This window comes from Notechis scutatus, chromosome 1, assembly GCF_049901735.1.
Source record: "Notechis scutatus isolate UNSWTSFEM ecotype Mainland chromosome 1, rNotScu1.2, whole genome shotgun sequence".
Classification (NCBI taxonomy): Eukaryota; Metazoa; Chordata; class Lepidosauria; order Squamata; family Elapidae; genus Notechis; species Notechis scutatus.
Window position 1 is genome coordinate 213,576,076 of NC_142009.1, and position 20,903 is coordinate 213,596,978.

Sequence of the window (20,903 nt, forward strand, 5' to 3'; positions counted from 1 at the left end):
ATTTTCAACCATCTAAAAATGTTTACAATTCCAATTCCAATACCCCAATTTGGGACTAAGCATCAGACAGTGGCCGGAACTTTTTTCTGTTATGAAAACCACCCATACTGGTTATAATGGATTTATATTAGAACCTCAAATATCTAACCCTGACTTATTTTGAGTCAAGTCTCTTTTAAATTATCAAGAGGTTATCAAAAGGTAAGAAATGACTAAGAAGTTGGCTGTATCTGTTTACTATTATATATATATATGTTTTCTTAATACCTCTCAGACCCATAGTCAGCTCCAGAGGAGCACCACTACAAAACCTAGCCAAATACCTAGCAAAGCAGCTACAACCCCATGCTGAAGCAGCACCTTCACATGTACAAAACTCATACCACCTCTTGGAAATGATCAAAGATCTACACGTGGAACAAGAAGATCTGCTTGTAAGTTTCGATGTGGTTTCACTATTCACTCAAGTCCCGATAAAAGAAACCCTACAAATCATCAAAAATAAATACCAACCACCCAAACACCTCATGGAACTAGCAGAACACTGCTTAACCAACACATATTTCATATACAAAGGACAAAGATACAAGCAAATTGAAGGAGCCCCGATGGGATCAGCACTGCCACCCGTCATTGCAAACCTGTTCATGGAAGAATTCGAATCCAGAACCCTAGCCAATGCCACCCACAAACCCAAACTATGGTTAAGATACATCGATGACACATTTGTTATTTGGCCCCATGGAAAAGAAAACCTAAACAATTTCCTAACACACCTAAACAGCACATACCCCAAAATCAAATTCACCATGGAAACGGAAACAAACAAACAACTACCATTCCTAGATGTACTAATCTACAAAAAAACAGATGGCACACTAGGACACATCATATACCAGAAGAAGACACACACCAACCGCTACCTCAACGCCCAATCCCACCACCACCCAGCACGGATAAACTCCATGGCCAAAACACTAATTGTCAGAACCAAACGCCTGGCAGACAAGACCCACATAAAGACTGAACTATGCACCCTGACTACAGTACTGACAGCCAACGGCTTCCACAAAAGCAAAATCACTGCTTGATCCACAAAAGCACACTGAGACATAATGGAGACCTAGAAGATGAACAGACCTATGGAACAGCTGTCCTGCCCTACATAAGAGGCACTACAGACAAAATTAGTAAGATACTATACAGACACCACATCAAGACTGCCTTCAAAACAGACAGAAAAATAGCAGCCATCCTAAGAAACCCCAAAGATAAAATTGACCTGGAAAACCAAGGCATATATGAAGTCCCCTGGGCATCATGCCCTGCCACATACATTGGACAGACCAATAGAAGAATAAGTACCCGCCTGGATGAACACAAAAATGCAGTGAAAAAGCTGGAACACACTTCCTCACTAGTCCAACACATGAAAGCCACAAGTCATAGCATCGACTTCAATGGCACCAAAACCCTAGCCACTATAGAAAACCCCAGCTACAGAATTATCAGAGAAGCCATAGAGATTGAAAAAAGACCTGAAAGCATTAATAGAAGAGATGACTCCACCGGACTGTCAATTATCTGGAAGCCTGCACTCTCAAACAAAAAATCTCCACACCACAAGCCAGGCAAACACCTGGGCACAAACAGATCCACCAGCTCAAACACACCCCAACCAGGCACCCAGATGAAACCTAGCTTCCTAATAAATGATAGCCATCCATTTACTCGGAGCCAAGCTGCACTAAAAGCCTCCAATACAGGAAACACAATGTTGCCAGCCAATCAAGACAAAAAAGCTACAAAACAGACAGAAGATATTAGAAACACCAATCAAGCAGAACACAGCAAACTCCAAGACCAATAAACATAGACCAAGACTCCCAACCAATCAGGATGAAGAAAAAACCATTCTGGCACAGCAGTAGGCTAGCCCCAAATTTAAAACTGAAATGGCTGTGAAAGTCTGACTCACAGATGAACACAGTACAGAAGCCTGATGATGGCAGATGAGATTCTGCCGAAACGTTGCTACAACTTTAAAAGCACAACTATAATGACGTGGGAAAATACCCGAACAAAGCTGAATACCATACATGTAAGTACCCGCGAAAACTCAAGAAAAACTCAAGAAAACATATGTGTGTGTGTGTGTGTGTGTGTGTGTATATATATATATGTATGATTGTATTTTTTTCTTTCTTGGAGTTTGTATTTTAACATTGTGAATAAAAAGTATTGAAAAAAAGAAAAGCCTAAGCTGGTAAGTAATCAGCCAGTCTAAAAACACTAGGCAATAGATCTTAACATAAAATCAACATTCTGTGAATTGTAGCTCACGTAAATTTATTGGAAGTGACAGAACTTCAGCTTGTAAAGCAAAAAGGGTTATTTTAAATGATTTGTAATGCTCGTTTAAGCATCTATCAGCCAGGCAAAAGGTAGAATTCTCCTAAATCATCCATTCACTACATTAAGCACAACCAAGAGGGAAAAAAGCATCTGTTCTAGAGAGAAATAAGGCAGATTCTGACACAAAACACTCTTAAGGCTATTAATGGTACTGGAGAGCTTGAAAAAGCATAATGGTAAAACTCATATATTATTTTGGTGTGCCTGCTGATCCATCATATGCATGCATGGCTATGCACACACAAATGGACCAAACAGATCAATCTGCTCTCTTATATTTTTACCGTCTCTTACTGCTTGATGTGTGGTTCTATTTTCCCGCATTCTTTACTTCCGTGTCTATATGTATACACACACACAAACACTATTTTTAACTCATTGCCTCAACAGCTTTTGAGGAAAGCTGATGTACTTCTTTTATTTAAAGTAATTTTTAAGAATAAGTAATGACAAGTGCCGACTAGCAAAACATCAGCCTGGCAGTACAGCAGCAGTGATGGGAAGAACCCATTCAGTGCAGAGATAATGTCATTTTCTACCAGGATAACCTTAGTATTGGTCACATTACATATACAGAATAAATTCTGCTTTCACAAAGCACAACACACACATATATACTGTCAATCTCATCTCCAAACCAAATGTCCAACTTCTGTTTAAGAAAACTGAGAGACACAAACTACATTCAATTTTGGAATACACTGGCCTACAGGGGGAACATGAGTTAATGTCTAAAAAAGTTCCTAGACCTTATGGTTGTAAGCAAGGATCTGTCAATACTTGCATTTCTGGAGGAAAACAACCCAGAAAAGGGTAAACAGTTGTGCTCTCCACTTAGTTTCCCAGTTTTACAATTCATCTACTACCTGCAGCAAGAAATAGGAATTTTCTCATGCAAATGCATACATTGGGAAGCAGATACCATGTTTTAATGCTGCTAACATTAGTATTTATCCAAAGGACTTTTCAAATGTAAACAGACTTTAAACCTCAGAACTCTAAAACACCTAACCCTTCTGGCATTTATTACCCAATCTTCATAAATAGGGTTATAAATGTCACTTTTGCAGTTAATATATAAGTGAGTTTCCCAATAAAAGGAACTTTTGGATTAGTGATGGGATTCAATTTTTTTTACTACTGGTTCTGTGGGTGTGGCTTGGTGGCCATGGCAGGTGAAGGATACTGTAAAATCTCCAGTCAGAGGTGGTATTTGCCGGTTCTCCGAACTACTCAAAATTTCCACTACAGGTTCTCCAGAACTGGTCAGAACCTGCTGAATACCCACCTCTGTTCTGGATGTGCTACAGGCAAATGAGGCTAAGAAAAAATGAGTTATTAGACCCAAAAGGACCTTTATTCAACCCTGCATCCTGACAGCTTCTAGAATTTAAGTTTTCCCCACTCTACAGGTAGTCCTCGATCTACAACCATTTGTTTAGTGACCATTTGACATTACAACAGTACACTTACGACCACTATAGCCTCCCCACGACCACATGATAGAACTTCAGACGCTTGGCAACTGACTCATATTTATGACAGTTGCAGTGTCCCAGGGTCATATGGTCCTCTTTTGTGACCCTCTGACAAGCAAAGTCAATGGGGAAGCCAGGTTCACTTAACAACTACAGTGTGATTCGCCTAACAGCTGTGGCAAGAAAGGTTGTAAAATGGGGCAAATCTCGCTTAACAGCTGTCTCGCTTAGCAACAGAAATTTGGGGCTCAATTGTGGTAGTAAGTTGAGGACTACCTGTTGTTAACTAGCGAATGGATAGCAGCATTCTGTATGGAAGTGCTAAGTGATCTTGATCTGGCTATCGTCCACCTGTGTCCATCCGCCCATTTGTATGAACAGGGCCTAGTTCTCTGCTGATACACTTCCTGTGCCAGTGGTGGCTAACCTTTTGGGGTTCCTGTGCCAAAAATCGCGAGCTCGCCAGCACGCCCGCACTCACGTGCCAGCACGCCTGTCCTCATGTGCCAGCACCCAGAATGCAATGTGTGCACCCCTCTCCCCATGCCCCCTGCGCATGCCCACCCCCACCTCCTTAGCTGCACTGCACCTCACAGCTGATTTTTCGGCTGGTTTGAGGCCTTTTTTGGCCTCCTAGAGGCTTGGAAAAAGCCTCTGCAAGGCTTCTCAGGCCGAATGATAGGCCCGTTTCGTCACTTCTGGTATTACAGGAAGTGACAAAACGGGCCTATAATTTGGCCTGAGAAGGCTTGCGGAGGCTTTTTCCAAGCCTCTGGGAAGCCAAAAAAGGCCTCAAACCAACCGAAAAAAAATAAGCTGTGAGGCGCGGGACTGCGCAGTGATGTAAGTTTGCTTGCAGCTCACGTGCCAACACAAATGGTTCTGCGTGCCACTTGTGGCACGGGTGCCATAGGTTCACCATCACAGTCCTATGCCCTCGTGTAGAGAAACATGATGCTCATGGAAGGTATGAACCATTCACATTTTATGACTCTATCCAAGAAGGCAATCCTGCATTTATGCAGTTTTCTTGGCAGTGTTATAGACATGGTTGGTTGTTTTCAACTTCCTAATCTTGCTGTACAGAGAACTAATTTGGTGGGCAGTGGTGATTTGAGACCCCCCAGGGTAGAAATCAGGAGACTGTGAGTTCCAGTTCCACCGTAGGCACAAAACCAGCTGGGTGACCTGGGAGAGAACTTGTCACTCTCTCAGCACAAAGAAGCAGGTAAGGCAGACTTCCAAATATATTGTCAAGAAAATTGCAGGGACTTGTCTAGGAAGATAACTGACTCAAAGGTATTCATCATCACCTCCACTACTATCTAGTCTCCAGCTCTGGAATTCCCACCAAAAATACTAACAAAGGCCAAGCCTACATAGCTTCTGAGATCAGCCAAGATTGATTAGATCAGGGGTGTCAAACTGGATTTGTTTGAGGGCCGGATCAGCATTGTAGTTCTCTGTTGGCCAGGGTGTGAGGGGGAGAGAAGATAGATGTTCCTGCAGCACTCTGCCGGCTAAAATGGTCTGGACCTTTGCTAATTCCAGGCTGACCCCATGGGCAGATTTAAGCACCCCCACGGGCCAGATCAGGCCTGCGGGCCTTGAGATTGATACCCCTGGATTAGATCCTGCCATCTGCTGAAATACACGCTTATTACCCTTTACCCCTCAAAATCACAGAAGTATCAAATCTTCAACCTGCAGGCAATTATTAAAGTACCTGAGATTAGAGGCACAGGAGGTGACTATCCAAAGGCAACTAACAAAGCTAGTTTTAATGAGGTGCATCATCATGCTCTATAAGTTCATGCTATTTAGCAGTGAGAAATATACATACCTTGACCATACAGTTCAATAAATCTCTTCTGGTACTGTGTCAATTCTGCTCTGCTAGGCACCTCATCAATCTTACGTTGCAGAATAGCTATTTCCCTATTTCGGTGGGCCTGAAGGGAATGAAAACAAATATAAAAACTAAGTAGTTTTTAATAATGGAGCGATATCCCAAAAGAACAGAATTGACTGTGCTACAGTGCAGCTGCTTCCCTGGGATAGCGCTTCGTTAAAACAGCTTTTTTAATAAAAAAAAACAATAATTGGTTGAAACAATGTTTACATTATAAAACATTTGTTTTAAGAAATTAACATTCATATATTAACCAGAAATTATGTCGAACATGATAGGAAGACATTTAATAAGTACGTTTTCCACATCTTACTTACTAGAAGCAGCCTGATCTTCTGCAGTTTCTCTTTCTCCGTTTTATATTGTTGATCTATAATTTTAGTAGGTTCCTAATATTCAAGACATAATAAAAATAATATCCATTCATAAGCTTTATTGAAACCAATCTGAGCAGCCGAACAGTGTACAGCGATATAGGTAGGCCTCGATTTAGTAACTGTTCAAAGTTACAACGGCGCTGAAAAAAGTGACTTATAACTGTTTTTCACATTTACGACCGTTGCAGCACCCCATGGTCACATGATCAAAATTCACATGCTTGGTTGCAGTGTCCTGGGGTCATGTGATCCCCTCTTGCCACCTTCTGACAAGCAAAGTCAATGGGGAAGCCAGATTCACTTATCAATCATGTTACTAACTTAACAATTGAGGTGATTCACTTAACAACAGTGGCAAGAAAGGTCATAAAATGGGGCAAAACTCACTTAAATGTTTTACTTAGCAACATAAATTTGGGGCTCAATTCTAGTCATAACTTGAGAACTACCTGTATACACTATTTAGTTCCACATTAAATGAAACACATCATTCCTGCTGCTTGCCAGAATGAAGTTACTGATTTCAGAAAGGAATACAAATGGTTAATTGGTGTAGATTAAGGTTTAGGAGCTAATTGAGAGGTAATGAGAGAAAGAAAAAAGAACATCTATGGATTCTGGAGCTTCTTCTCACAAGCATCTACACATAATACAGTTCTAATTTATACCTAATTCTCCCTTTGCCAAAAAAGTTAATATTTTGATTCAGAAGCCCTTCTTCAGGTTGGGGCATGTTTCGTCCTTGACAGAAGCCAAGGTAGAGAATCAGATATTGAAGGTCTAAGAACAAAGGAACAATGAAACTTGGTCACTCTTCCCCCTTTTAGAAACTCACCTGAAAGAGAGGGAAACTTTCCTCCTCCCGATTCATTGCTCAGACTTTGGGTTTCCCAGGCTTTGTTGCTCTCTCCTGACCTATTTAGGCCATCTAGTATCGATTTGATTAACTTTTAGCATTTCAACTTCTTGGTATGTTTTTTCCCCGTTTGTAATATCCTGAATTATCCATGAATGGATTGAGGTATTTCAGACTCTGCTTACTTTAAGAGACTCTCTTTCAGAATGATAGTATTCATTCATTCAATCCATCAATTTTCTAAGCTATTATTTTTAATTTGCTGATGATCTGTTATTATTTTTCTTGTGTATCTATATACGCTGCTTGATTTTGAATACTTCTGATTTTTTAAAAATACTTTAATGTTAAATGCGTTTTAATATTAATGTGATTTAATTAATAATGTGGGATGACAATATTTATGAAACATTGTGACCATTACATCACTAACATAGCATTCATACACAATTTTTCATTTAATTTTATATACTTTTTACATACTTTTATTACCTTTTTAATTTCACAGAGATGTATCTTTTGGTTCACCTTAAATCACACAATCACTGTCCAAATTTTTTTTAATGCCTTCAATAAAGAAATATTAAAAAGAAAAGAGCTATGTGCCATCTAAGCATTATCTACCATATATTCAACTACCGGTTTTGAATAAGAAACAGCTTTCAATATAGATGAGACAGGAGAAACATTAAATCAAGAAGTGTATTAATCTCAAAGTGATTATAGGTAAATTACATCATATAGATCTAGGACCTGCTAGCTAGAGATTGGCAAAAACAACAACAACAACACAAAACCATGTCAGTTTCTAACCAGAACTAGCAGATAATTGCAAGGGTTTTCTCAATCAAAGATAATTATCAAGGAAGCAAAGGATAGAAAGTTCCAATACTTGCTGTTTACCCTTTCCTCTCCATTTTCAGCCGCTTCTGCTTTTAAATTTTCAATGTTTAGTTGGAGGCGTGCCATCTCTTCCTTAAAGAATGATAAAAATAGAAATAATTTATCTTCCTTAGCAAACACGGTACTCTTTATGAAAAAAAAAAAAAGCCAAAAACTGAATAATCAAGAACATAGGTTGTGTTTAAATTAGGTTAAGCTACACGTGGACTACAGGCAAAATAAAATTAAAACATTGTTATTTAAGATAGAACTTCTTTTACTGATAAATAGGATGCTCTATAATTGAGAGTTGCATACTTTGGGGGCAGGGGCGGGAAAGAAACACAGATAAATTTTTTTCTGAAATATTTTTTGCACCGGAAAATAAAAGATGTATGCTGGCTTGAAAATGTTAATATATCTACATTGATTAAAAATGCATCCACCATCAAGATTACAAGAAAACAGTTGAAGCATGTACCTGCAAAACAACTTTCATTTAAAAAAAAAAATCAAAGGAGATTTTGAAGCCACAACATTTTAGGGCATTGAAATGAGTTCGGTAAAAACAATTCCCTAGCAATCTGTAACTGTTATCCTAAAAGGTGTTAAGCTACTGGAGCTGAAAATTCATGACATTTCATTTCTCCTATCTTGATTCCTACTTTTATTCTAATGCCTTTTCAGAATAAAATGCATGCCATTGCACACCAAAAAAGTATGCCACAAATTTCTGTTAACAAGGTGCTGTTTTAGCCTCCATTTAACATTAAAAACTCATGCAAACGTTAATTACAGCCTAAGACTACAGACATAGTAATATAGGAAGCAACCTTATACCAGGTTAAACAAATGATCCATTTACCCAAGAATGTAATTAGAAATTTTCTTAGTTGAGAATTCTGGGAATTAGAAAACATATATCTGTTTAGGAATGACTTAGCTCAAGTCCATCCAATGAAGTCTATTTTGACCAGATGTACCTGAAGATGCCTGAAATTGGACAGGGACCACTAGAAGAGTAGAACAGTGACACCATACTGATATTTAACTTAGCTAACCTAAATTAGCAAATGCCAAGGCAAGATTATTCAGTTCAACTTTGCTATTTACCAAACTCCACAATCTACTGTTAGATGGAAATAAGTCTGATCTAAAGAACACAGAACCCAAGTGTTCCAGTCCCAGAGCCATCTTTTCAAACAAACAAATCCATGGCTGATTATTTTAACTTTCTTCATCTCAGTGGCTTAATTTAGTTTTTTTTTTTTTAAAGAAATCAGCTCTTAGTATTACAAAATAATCAGGATTACAAAGCCTTTGCAAATTTACAGTCTGCTCATTCCTGCATAATCTACCTATATAGCATGGTTTGATCAGAGGTGAGAAATTATTTTGCTATACCATACTGCAAAATGAACATATGTAACAAGATCTTAAAAGAGCTTCTGATACAGCATTACACAAACAACAACAGAAATGGATCTAAATAACTTTCTCAGACTTACTCTACAATGTGCTTTAAATTCTTGTTCTTGACCCTTAAGATTCTCATTCATTGCCACCAGCGCTCGAAGTTTCTGCAATACACTAGGATAATAATGTGTATGAATTAAACCTGAGGATTTAGAACATCTGTTCCAAGCAAATGTAAGCATTAGATGAAGAGAAAACCTTTTCTTCTAATTATGTGAAACACTCTAAGCTGATGCCACAGAATGAAAGATGGCAAATAGGCTCAGTAAAACAAAACTTTGTGAAAAACAACCAACTAAGTTACTAATTACATTTCTTCTTACATATATTTCTAAAATGGCAATTTTGAAAAAAAAAAAAAGTCAGAAAAGGAACTATACTTTGAACCTACTGTATTTATAAAAGAAGTCTAAAAGGTAAGGTTCAGACAGAAGTTCCTAAAAGGAATATGCTTAACATTCTGTTCAAGCAAGTAAAACTGAATGGCATTTGCATCCTGTTGATGGTATTCTTTCAAAAATTATGCAGTAAAAATAGGGATCAAAAGTTTCATTGGGAACATTTGTAAAACATTTTGATCTATAATTTGTTTGGACATGATTTGACCATTTTGGAAAGTCTCTGAATTCAAATCACCATTGACCAAAAATTAAGACATCTAACCTACCGTTCTACCCATATGTATTTAAGTGCTTGAACACCATATAGGCATCTTTATGGTGGAGAGAAACTGAGTTAGAGGAATCACCGTTTCCTGTGTTTAGACACTTGGGAAAAGCTGTTGCTTTGGTTTTCTTCACTGGGTACCAAGGGTTCATTTGGCACACTTGTAGCAAGTTTCCTTTTTATCCTCTTGGAGATCAAGAAAATATGGCTGTGACCTTTCTGAAGCCATAGATTAGTAAAACCAGATCACCCCTTTTTAAGAGGCCTTTCTCTTTGAACATACACAGAGACAGAGAGCTTTAAAGATATTGTTACCTCTGGAATGCACCCTAAAATTGTCCTGTAAGTCTTCCTGGCAATAATAAAATACTAGTGAGTATTACCTACCTTAAAAAGTTATGCTAATTAAGAGAGTACAATGTTCCAAATTTAAAGAGGAAAAGGGTAATTAAGGGTAAACATGGTGAACCTGATGGTAATAGTTCAAAGATGTCACATTTTTCCTGGGATCACTATGCTACCGATTGGAAAAGATCCAAGAAGAACAAAAACATGTGAATTTGCATGTATACACATGTATGGGTACACAAATACAAGCCCAAATCAAAGGATAGGAAGACCTCCAACATGGACAATATTTCTGTCTGTCTGTCTGTCTGTCTGTCTGTCTGTCTGTCTGTCTTTCTCTTTCTTTCTTTCTTTCTTCTCTCTCTGTATGCGTGTGTACGCACAGATTCTCTAAATCAGTTCACCAATATTAAATTTTTATGCATATCAAATTAAAGTAATTTCTGATCACTTAAATATTACCAAATGTTATTTGCAAGTTCTGCTTTTAAAAAAATACATATAGATTTCCGGTTTGTCGGCTTTGCGAGCGGTAGGGATTCGCGAAGCTGCGCGATCCCTGCCGCGCTAGCCGCTTTTGGGGCTCCGATCCGAAGGGTGCGGAGCAAGGCTGCCCTGCAGGGGCAGCTGAAGGTAGGGGGATCCGGAAAAGGGTTTGGGGTGTTGCAGACCCCCCCTGGCCGGCAGAACCCCCTTTTACCAAGACGGCGTAGCGGCGGTCCGTAATGGCCGCCACAAAGAAGCCGGCAGCTGGGCAAGTATGCGCAGGAGGAAGAGGAGAAAGTTTTTAAAAGTGAAAGTCTTCTTGGTCGATCCAGGACTCTGAGATATATTTAATTTAATTCCTGGAAGTGATGGCTTTTTAGATGATTCTTTCCACAAGAGAAAGTAAGCGGCAATTCTGAGGTGCTGAAAGGAAAGTTTACTCTCCCTCCCGACGGAATTAACAAACGGATATTGAGAAACCTGTTTTTTTTTCAGGTAAAACTAGCTTTATGGGATAAGTCGGAAGGGAGAGGACAAAAAACATATTTATCTGGTTGGATTTTGTTGGAGGAGATGCCTTAAGGATTTGGAGACAGAAATAAAATTTTAATAAGGCTTCAAAATACAGATTTGGATTTTCTTTTTTCCTTTGTCTGATACTACCCCTGGAAGAGAAAGAGGAAATTTTGGCTTGGCTTGGATTGATTGAGGATTGTGGACTTTGGGATTGTCTTACTTTTCTTTTGGAATATTTTGGTTGGAGTAAGAAGAAAGAGGGAAAAAAAGAAAAGAAAAGATTTATAATGGCTTTCTCCTTTGAGGAACTGAGGGATGAATATGAGCAAACAAAAGCAGCCTGTAAAGATGGTATGGAAAAAGCTTTTCTATTTTTAGAAATGGCGCTGGTTAACTATGAACAGACAATGCGACAGATGGAACAACAACAAGAAGAAGACGAAGACACCATCTTTAATGAGTCCCAAAATTTATCTAAGAAAGAAGGAAGGAAGAAAGCGAGGAAAATGAAGGACTTAAGATCTAAAAAAACATTTAAGAAAGAGAAAAATATGATGCAAAATAAATACGATAGCAAACAAGAGAAAAAGGGAATATAACAGAGAAGGGATGCCAGCAAGACAGAGGTTAGAAGAAGGGGGGGTAGGAAGATCTGGTGGGGGAAGAAAGAAAGGGGAAAGGCAGAGAAAAGCCACAAAGTTTTAAAATTGGATGGGAAAAGAGGAATCTTTTTTAGGGATAAAGGGTAAAGTATAAATTTTCTTAAAAAAGATTTTGCAAGGTACATAAGACGGTATTGTAATATTTGTATTAGAAATAGAAAATTAGAATGGCTTAAGAGTTAATAAGAAATTAAAATGTTGAAATGTTTAATAATGATTGATTTTTAAAATGTAATAAAATATTGAAGGGAAAGGCAATGAGAATGCTATAAGATTTATTATTTAGATTTATTATTTAACTACGTATCTAGGAGGATACTATGTATTTAAACATTTTCGATTTATTACTCTGTTTTTATTGTTATTAAAAGTAAAAATTAATAGATAGAATGTACCAAGCAGAATCAGATTGGGTATTAGGTATCATTTTAAATGTTAATCTAATATTTAGGGAGAGGATAGAAAGGCATCATACTCTGATTAGAGATTTCAGGAGAAATTCTTTTTTTTTTCATTATAAGGAATGAGATAGAGGGATAATAAAGGATGGGCAAAAGATACAAATATAATGATTTAAATTAAGATGGATTGAATAAGATAGAATTATGAAGAGTGAAATGTGTGGAGAAGTATATATAGAAGATACAGAATGGTAAACAAAATAGGTAATGATCTGTAAGATGAGCATGAATATAATTAAAGCCCATATAAAGAGAGGTACCGGGGCCAAGTTACTTTACTAAAAGATTTTTTATATGTTTGTTTGTGTCTGTTTATGTTTTTGAGAAGTATTGGTGAAACCTTCTAGAAACACAGAAAGAGAATGACGATAATCAAGTCAGAAAGAAATAGAGGACAAGAGATGTTTTTATGCTCATTTGGAAATGGTTTAAAATAGAATTGTATTGTATAAGATAAGGTTTTATCTGACTTGTAAAATTTATAATGGAAAAAGGTTCAAATATGTAATGGTTGATGATGATTTGTTTGTTTCTGAAATTAATAAAACTTGTTTTAAAAAAATACATATAAAGAGCCCTGCTTCAAAAATAATTTTTAAATTCATTTACGCTCTAGCGAAACTAATGCCTTAACACTTGGTAAATTAGAATTAAACTGGGACCCATTTAATTCCAGGGAGAAAAACAAGGATGTAATTTAAAAATAAATCGTCATCAGTATTTTGTATCCAGCCACTGCCAAACTTTCTGATTCTTTCTAAATGCCAATGCTTGCTGCATGTACCTTTAAAACTACTAATCCTTCCTACTAATCCTTTACTACTCAGTGTAGTAAATAATGAAGAACAGAGGCTATGAACCAAGGCCTATAATTTTGGGATGTAACATCTGGGTCTCTTATTCACTGCAATTCCAAGCCATGTACTTTGTGTACATAGTGAAAACAAAACTTTGAACCAAATAAACACATGTAAAAAGTATATGCATTTCTATTGTGTGCGTGCTCTTTCTAGCTTTGCATAAAATAAAAAACAGAAACAGATGAGTAAATCTTACTGAATGTAAGATTCTATTTGCTACAAAATATAAGAAGCACGGTGGCCCAGATGGTTAGGATGTTGAGTAGATTAGCAAGCCCACGTCCGAGACCCAAATGCTGCCATGGGGAGGAGTTGAGCTCCCATCCCTCGCTCCAGCTCCTGTTGGAGACATGAAAGCCCCCCTCCCCAACTGGGCATCCCCCAGACAATGGTGATATCCTTTCAACTCAGAAGTATTTCAGTGCTTCTGCTGTGCTATTAAATACTTTGTGGGGGGAACATAAACAATAAAGGACACCACTACGAAAGGAATAAAGCAGAATGGGAATAGATGTAGCACGTACTTTGCATCTGCTTGGGATTCCACCACTTCCAAAGCTGCCAATTCCTTATCTAAATTTTCACTATACGATTTAACCTATGAAATCAGAATTTATGACAGATGGTGTAAATATTTTGAGGATCAAAAGATGGTTAAAAGAAGTCAATCTAATCAGCAAGAAACACTCTCTAAGATTTTTATCTGTTTCTGTTATGAACTCTTGGCAACATCTGGCAACGTTTTCACTGTATAATGAGGATGATTTCTAAAAACATAATTGTTTCCCCTAAACAAACAGTGGTAGCAGATCACACGATTAAACATATTACACATTCATTGTTTGACCACAATTGCTACACTCTTTGATTTTTTGAAATTTAGAAAACAGGAAACACGAAGCAGACATAACACTTATTTCTGCAGAAATCTAAGAATGAAGTGAAGTATGCTGATTTCACTAATCCATTCAACATTTCCAGTGGTGACTGAATCCTTTGAACATCTGATGCAATTCCTCCACTAGCTTACAGTACTGATCAGATGCACTAAGATATCCTACATCAAATAAAATTTAACTTGAATTGTTTTGTCCATAATTAGGCATACATGTACCTAATTATGTGCAGGTAAAAGATTAGGCTACAGTTCCTCAGAGTAAGCCCAAAATAATTACTTGAACCTCAGAATAAACATAGCTTGGAGTGACATGTTCTTAGAACTGAAGAAGGGCAGAAGATCTCTGTGAACTTCAACAGAGTTGCTGGGAATTGAGGGTGGCATATAAAATTAAATGATGATGATGATGATGATGATTTGTCACACAGTCAGCCAGATGTTTAGATTTGAATTGGCATTTTTATCCACCTTCCCAAATATGTGGGACAGGAAGATGTTTCATTGTTTCATTCTGTTATTATTATTATTATTAAAAATGTGCTCAACAAGACTGTAAAACCAACAATCTTGGTGGGGAATAATTTGACAACAATTCTTCTATTGCAAATAACAATTGCATTTTATGGAAGCAATGCAATAGATCTGGATAACTAGCAGAGAGCTACCCAATGGAAAAGGTTTCAGCATTGCAAATTACCCCTTTGATTTGCTGGTGTGTATGCACACAATTTTAAATTGCTCCATTCATGTTCTGCAATTTCTATGGCAGGTCTGAGAAAAGACAGCAGGAAGAAGGGATGGAGAAAAGAAAGTTTACCTCATTTAGTGTCTTTTTAGCCTCATCACATCCTGCCTGCAGATCAGCACATTTAGCGTTCAACTATTATCAGAGAAAAAAAGAAAAAACAGCAAAAGGAAATCAGCTGACCACAAATTTGATAAGACTTTAGTGTGTATCTGAGTGATTCGTGAAAGATAGGGAAGAGCCTTGTCAACACATACCTCATCCAAGTGTTTGGTTTTCTGTAAAATCTGTTTGTTTAAGGAAGCCACCTTCCTTTTATGCTGCTGGGCAGCTCCAAGTCTCTCTGGGCGTTCTTCGGAAGAAAGTTCTGATTGCTGGGTGTGGGGTTGGATGGGATGAGGAGAAGTGGGGTGTCAAAAAAAGAACAGAGAAAGAAGTTGTCACTTAAGGTTTTGCCAGCTTCTCAAGTTCAAGTTCGGCTGCAGTTCACACACGGATCTCTACAAAAGGGCAGATGTATACTGTTTGATAGGGTCACCTTCCTAATCAACACGTGTTGCATTATTTAATAAATAGTAACCACAATCCTTATGTTGACAAAGTCTAGTTTCTCAGGATATCTACAGAAAGTTGGAGCCATGATCATATGTGCTCTTCCTTAGGACTTAGGAATCGGGACCAAGGCACATGGTCCAATTTCTTTCTAATTTTAATACATTACTTTTGGTATTACTGCTTCGTTCTGTATTATTTCCAACCCAAAAAATAAATATTGGCGATAAATTATATAATTGGTTTTGAGACTTTCCCTTTGTGTTGGTGATATAATTTTCTGAAAACAAAATTCAAAATTAGCACTGGCTCACCCCCATCATTATTATTCTAATGGGCAGAAGTTTGTAATTAAAAAGTTGACATATAGGAAGCTGAAAACAAAACAGCCTTAGATCAAAGTTTGTTTACAAATGGGAACATCCTACCTTTTCAGCATATTCCGATACAATCTGCTTGATCTCATCAGACTGAAGTCCAACTATCTGGCCTACGGTGCTTGCCGTCAATCTGCCCTGAAAGCATAGCTCAAGTTGGTTTAAGGCATACAAATCTCTCTATGAAGATCAAGGATATAATGAAAATTGTTTCAAGAACTTAATTATTTCACTTGTGTCCCCCTGTTAAATTGCCACGTGCAATTAAATAACAAACATTAAAAGCAAATAATTAACTTCTTTCTTAAGACATTAAATATAGAACTAATTTACCTCTTCTGTTCCCATTGCAGCCATCTCAGTCATCAAAGTTTTGATACGAAGCTGATTTAAAAGAAGAAGAGGGGGCAACATCAGAAAGTTAGTTTCTGAAGAAAACCTCAAGGTTTTTAGACAAGAAATATCAATTATGGGTACCTCTTCAGCAGCTTGAAGGTCATCCTCAGTATAAGCATCATTTTTCCCTGATGATGCAAGTCCAGCTGGCAGTACAACTTTCTTGTCTTCAGGCTATTACAGAAGAAAGGATGTTTGTATGATTAAAATTAAAAATGGATGAAAACACAAGACAAAAGGAGCCATCAACGTACAGCCTAAATTTATTAAAGAAATAATGCTGAATCCAAACAAGCACAATTTTGTTCACACATGATACTAAATTCACAGTTCGCTGACTCAAACACAGATGGATGGGTCTAAACACTCAAAGGCATAATTCTGTCAGGCACAAAAAAGTCACAACCATCCGCTAGGCTGCAGCAAAGAAGATTTATTCAAACCTATATACAAGAATCTAGTCAACTAAAGTCCAACACTAAACTGATGCCAGATAAGGATCAACAGAATTCAGGAGGGGTTGGACTTTGCTTGTGTAAACCTAATAACTCTAAGCTGATAACACATTTAACTCCACCTCCACCAAATTTATATTAACAAACCATAATAGTATAGTATACCAAGAAAAAAAAAGCCAGCACATAATGTTGTAGCTTTGTAGGATGTTTGAACCCAGCCTATTTCTTCCTCTGTTGCATGTCATTCCTAAGATGTTGTCTAGAACAATTAAGAAAATAGAGCTACACCTCTGCCTTCCTCAATACCCTTGCATCCCTGAACTAAATGGGAAAATGTGCAACAGGTTCTACTTCTGATCATTGGACATCTGCCCTTACAGAAATTCACAACAAGCAGGATTTCCATGGGTGCAGAGGCTTCTGCTTACTTATAAGAGAGGAATAACTGGAATTCCTCTGCCAATCTGCGGAAGCTGGGATACTGATGGCAGGTTTGCAAGCACACTAATTTCCTCTCCTCTTCCATACACCCTAGTATCGCCAATCTTGGGACTGCTGGATAGATTTGGAATGAAAACTACTGCACCTTCTTTGATCTTATTAGGAGGGGAGATAACTTTGGGACAATGCAGTCCTGCTGATATCCGGATATTGAGTCATGCAAGGCTTCAGAGATGACAAATTCCACCAAACTTGCAACTGGAGGTAACTAATAATTAGTGTTGCCCTTGTAGTTGTGCTATATGAGCAAATAGTGAAATCAAGCTGCAGCTTTCAAACGCTGTTTCTAGATAATCCCAGATAGGACACACTCCAAAAGTCTAGTTGAGGTCTGTGTGCGGTGTGTTTATTGAGAAAGAAACAATCTTACCTTCTCAATTTTTCCTTGCTTGCTGAACCCGTATCTCCTGTAATACATAAACAGAGAAAACAAAAAGATTTTTCAGCTTCCTTTTAGTTTAATAAACAATGTCACTTTGTCCATGCATAAGGCACTCTCCACACAAAAATCAGAAGTGGCAGTTCTGGGTTAGTTGTGAGTTCAAAATAAAGTGGTGAACAAGCATCTTATCTATAATAATTGGACTTTCACCAACACTGGAAAGTTCTATAACAATGCAGCAACAAGCCAAGATAATCGGACGATTCCCTATACTGTAAAATGTATCAGCAGCGAGGGATTACCACTTGGTCTCCAATCCTTTCAAAGACTAAAGGAAGTGATTGACATGGCTTCATTGAAATAAGCAAATCCTTTTCAATCCTTTCTGGCAGACTGGGAGAACTTTAACACAATCTTCCTATAAGCAATCTGAATCTACTACTCTTGAATTGTTCCATTTTGTCATTTTTCAGTGGTTTTCAGTAGTTTGGGAAGGAAGCGATTTGCCTTCAGAGGCCTCCAGATCTCTTTCCCAACCTTAATTTCAATAAAAAGAAAAGTCACCTATATTCTAAAAATTTTGCCATTAAAATTCAGCAGCTCAATCCTGGATGTTGAGAAGGGCACCTGAACCCAAAAACTGCCTACACTAATGTAACAGCTGAGGCTTCCATGGGAGAGCATGATGTTGGAGGTGGTTGATAGATTAATAACAGATCCCACCTCCCTCCCCCGCTCATCCTACTCCCTCCTTCCCTATCTTTTAGTTATAGCTGATAATTTGTATTTTTATAGTATTCTATTCTTATTATAGACATGTTTTTGTATTATTTTATTCTTTTTTTTATCACTGTAAGCCACCCAAAGTCACCTTGTCGTAGGATGGGCAGCCAACAAATTTAATAAATAAATAAAATAGCACACCATCCTGATGATTAAAAATAAAATAAATACATAAAAAGTTGCTCACAGCTTTGCTACTCTGGTGCTTCTTGTTGCTGGAATACCGAATAAAGGACTATCTTCATTCCAAGAGCATTTCAACTGTTGCCCTGCAAAGTTAGACTCTTCCTAAAGCTGTACATTTTTTTTTTACACATACCCTCTCCAGTGAACTTCTAGTTTGGACATTTCTTTCACCTGCAGCTCTATTTCAGCTTTCCCTAACAGCTATCAAAGCTGGTTAATTCTGTTTTATTCTACAGAAATTATATTTTATTCTATAGAAATTATAGCAGAGGATTATTAAATAGCTGTACAGATTTGTAGCAGAGAATGGTTTCATAGCCATACAGATCAAAATAGTGCACAGGGTACAGTCACTATGGGCCTTGCAGCTTAACGGTTTTAACTGTCTCAACTATCACAAGAAACCCTACCCTCAAAACGATGCTATAGAGCACTGCACACCAGAACAACTAGACACAAGAACAGTTTTTTCCCAAACGCCATCACTCTGCTAAACAAATAATTCCCTCAACGCTATCAAACTATTTACTAAGTCTGCATTACTATTACTATTAATCTTCCCATCCTTCCTTTCACCCTCTGCTCCCACTTGTGGCTGTATGAGTGTAACTTGTCACTTGTATCCTTACGATTTTTATTGACTGTTTCCTAGTATGAATTGATTGCTTATTGTATCCTATGACTATTATTAAGTGTTGTACCTTATGATTCTTGACAAATGTATCTTTTATGTACCATTCTTGACAAATGTATCTTTTATTTTATATACAGAGAATATATGCACCAAGACAAATTCCTTATGTGTCCAATCACACTTGACCAATAAAGAATTCTATTCTATTCTATTCTATTCTATTCTATTCTATTCTATTCTATTCTATTCTATTCTATTCTATTCTATTCTAAACTCTCCTCAGAACAAAAAGAACCATGGATTATAAACATAGTGTTTGGCAAACTAAATACTGCCATATACTGGCTGAATGATTCTGTAATTATTGCAATACAAAATACATTCTAACATGTATTCCAACAAAGCTATAAAACACAGCAGAGGAGAGAGGCCACAGGTTGGTGATGGAACATAGGCTTAGCATACAAAGGTTCAGTCCCTGACATCTTTCCTTTGCATGGAAAAGGCTTGAAGCTGAAACTCTGGATGGAAAATAACAGAATCCTTATTTGTTTAAGAGATTGTTTAAGATTACAATGCTCGACTTACAACCATAACATAGTCTTCCTATTATGGTCGTAAGTTGTAATGTTCATAAAACAGGTTGGGCATGTGACCGACCTGATTCTAGGACTTTTTTTGTGGTGGTGGTGAAGTGGTTGTAAATACGAACCTATTGTGCCGTTTTGCTAAAAACCGCAAGTTCAGTAAAACCACTGAAAAACACAGATGTGTGACCTTGGGATGCTGCAAACAGCCATAAATATGGCTGAGTACCCAAAGTGTAATCATGTGACTGTGGGGGAGGGCTGGGCTGGTATTTGGTATTTAGGCTTAGCAAGCCAATCTGTTATATTTTATTAATCATTCATGCTGAGTAAAACACAAGTCAAGATTAAGGGTATAACAATGTCACACCAAATGTGGTTCTGAAACAAATGCGAACAGCTGTATATTCTGATTTGTTTGAAATATATATTTTGGCATGGAGGAAATAATGAGAGTGAAATCAATCCTAAATCACTGTGAAGCTAAATAATGAAACCAGACCACTTTGGGTTTGTGATAATGCACCATTTAATATGTGATATAGCTGGGGTTAAGGAAAAGTTCATTTTCATTTAATACCTCTTTCCCCCCACCCACCCCAAAAAGAACTAAATTTTACTCTGAACATATAAATAACTAAGAATGTTCATCAAATATCACCACTGAATAATAAAAGTACAGCCATATTAATGAGAACAATGCAAATTCAATTAGAAAAAAACACACAAAGGAAAATACTCACAAGAAATACTCAGTGAAACTAAGAAGAGGGATAACAAAAAGAGATGGAGATTTGAAAATACAGCGAAGACTGCAGTGGAAAAGCCATAACTGATAAAATTAACAAATGTTTCTCGATGTGTAAAAAACCCGTAAATCTGACACTAAAATTAGCCTTCGGACTGTGGAATATTCTCCCCCTCCTGGAGGTGTGACAGGCCCCCATCCTCTGGCCTTCTGAAAAGGAGTTAATCCATGGTTCCAAAGCCTCCATAGGGAGTCCAGAGA

At 37.5% G+C, this 20,903-nt stretch overlaps 1 protein-coding gene across 3 annotated transcripts in view; it reads right to left on the reverse strand.

Moving 5' to 3' along the window:
• CCDC93 (CCC complex scaffolding subunit CCDC93) overlaps positions 1-20,903 on the reverse strand; it is a 43,465-nt gene that overhangs the window by 11,449 nt on the left and 11,113 nt on the right. The window contains exons 8-20 of one of the 3 annotated variants that reach the window (XM_087950145.1): positions 20,638-20,655; positions 17,693-17,729; positions 16,445-16,537; positions 16,301-16,351; positions 16,019-16,105; positions 15,296-15,412; positions 15,111-15,173; positions 13,920-13,993; positions 9,429-9,510; positions 7,942-8,013; positions 6,123-6,194; positions 5,737-5,845; positions 3,181-3,281 (exon numbers count right to left, since the gene is read on the reverse strand). In XM_087950145.1, coding sequence (XP_087806271.1) covers positions 3,271-3,281; positions 5,737-5,845; positions 6,123-6,194; positions 7,942-8,013; positions 9,429-9,510; positions 13,920-13,993; positions 15,111-15,173; positions 15,296-15,412; positions 16,019-16,105; positions 16,301-16,351; positions 16,445-16,537; positions 17,693-17,729; positions 20,638-20,655 — 886 coding nt within the window. In that variant the 3' untranslated portion in view covers positions 3,181-3,270. Of the gene's footprint in view, positions 1-3,180; positions 3,282-5,736; positions 5,846-6,122; positions 6,195-7,941; positions 8,014-9,428; positions 9,511-13,919; positions 13,994-15,110; positions 15,174-15,295; positions 15,413-16,018; positions 16,106-16,300; positions 16,352-16,444; positions 16,538-17,692; positions 17,730-20,637; positions 20,656-20,903 lie in introns of those variants that run through there. The other 2 variants (XM_026665404.2, XM_026665405.2) reach the window with 2 other exon arrangements.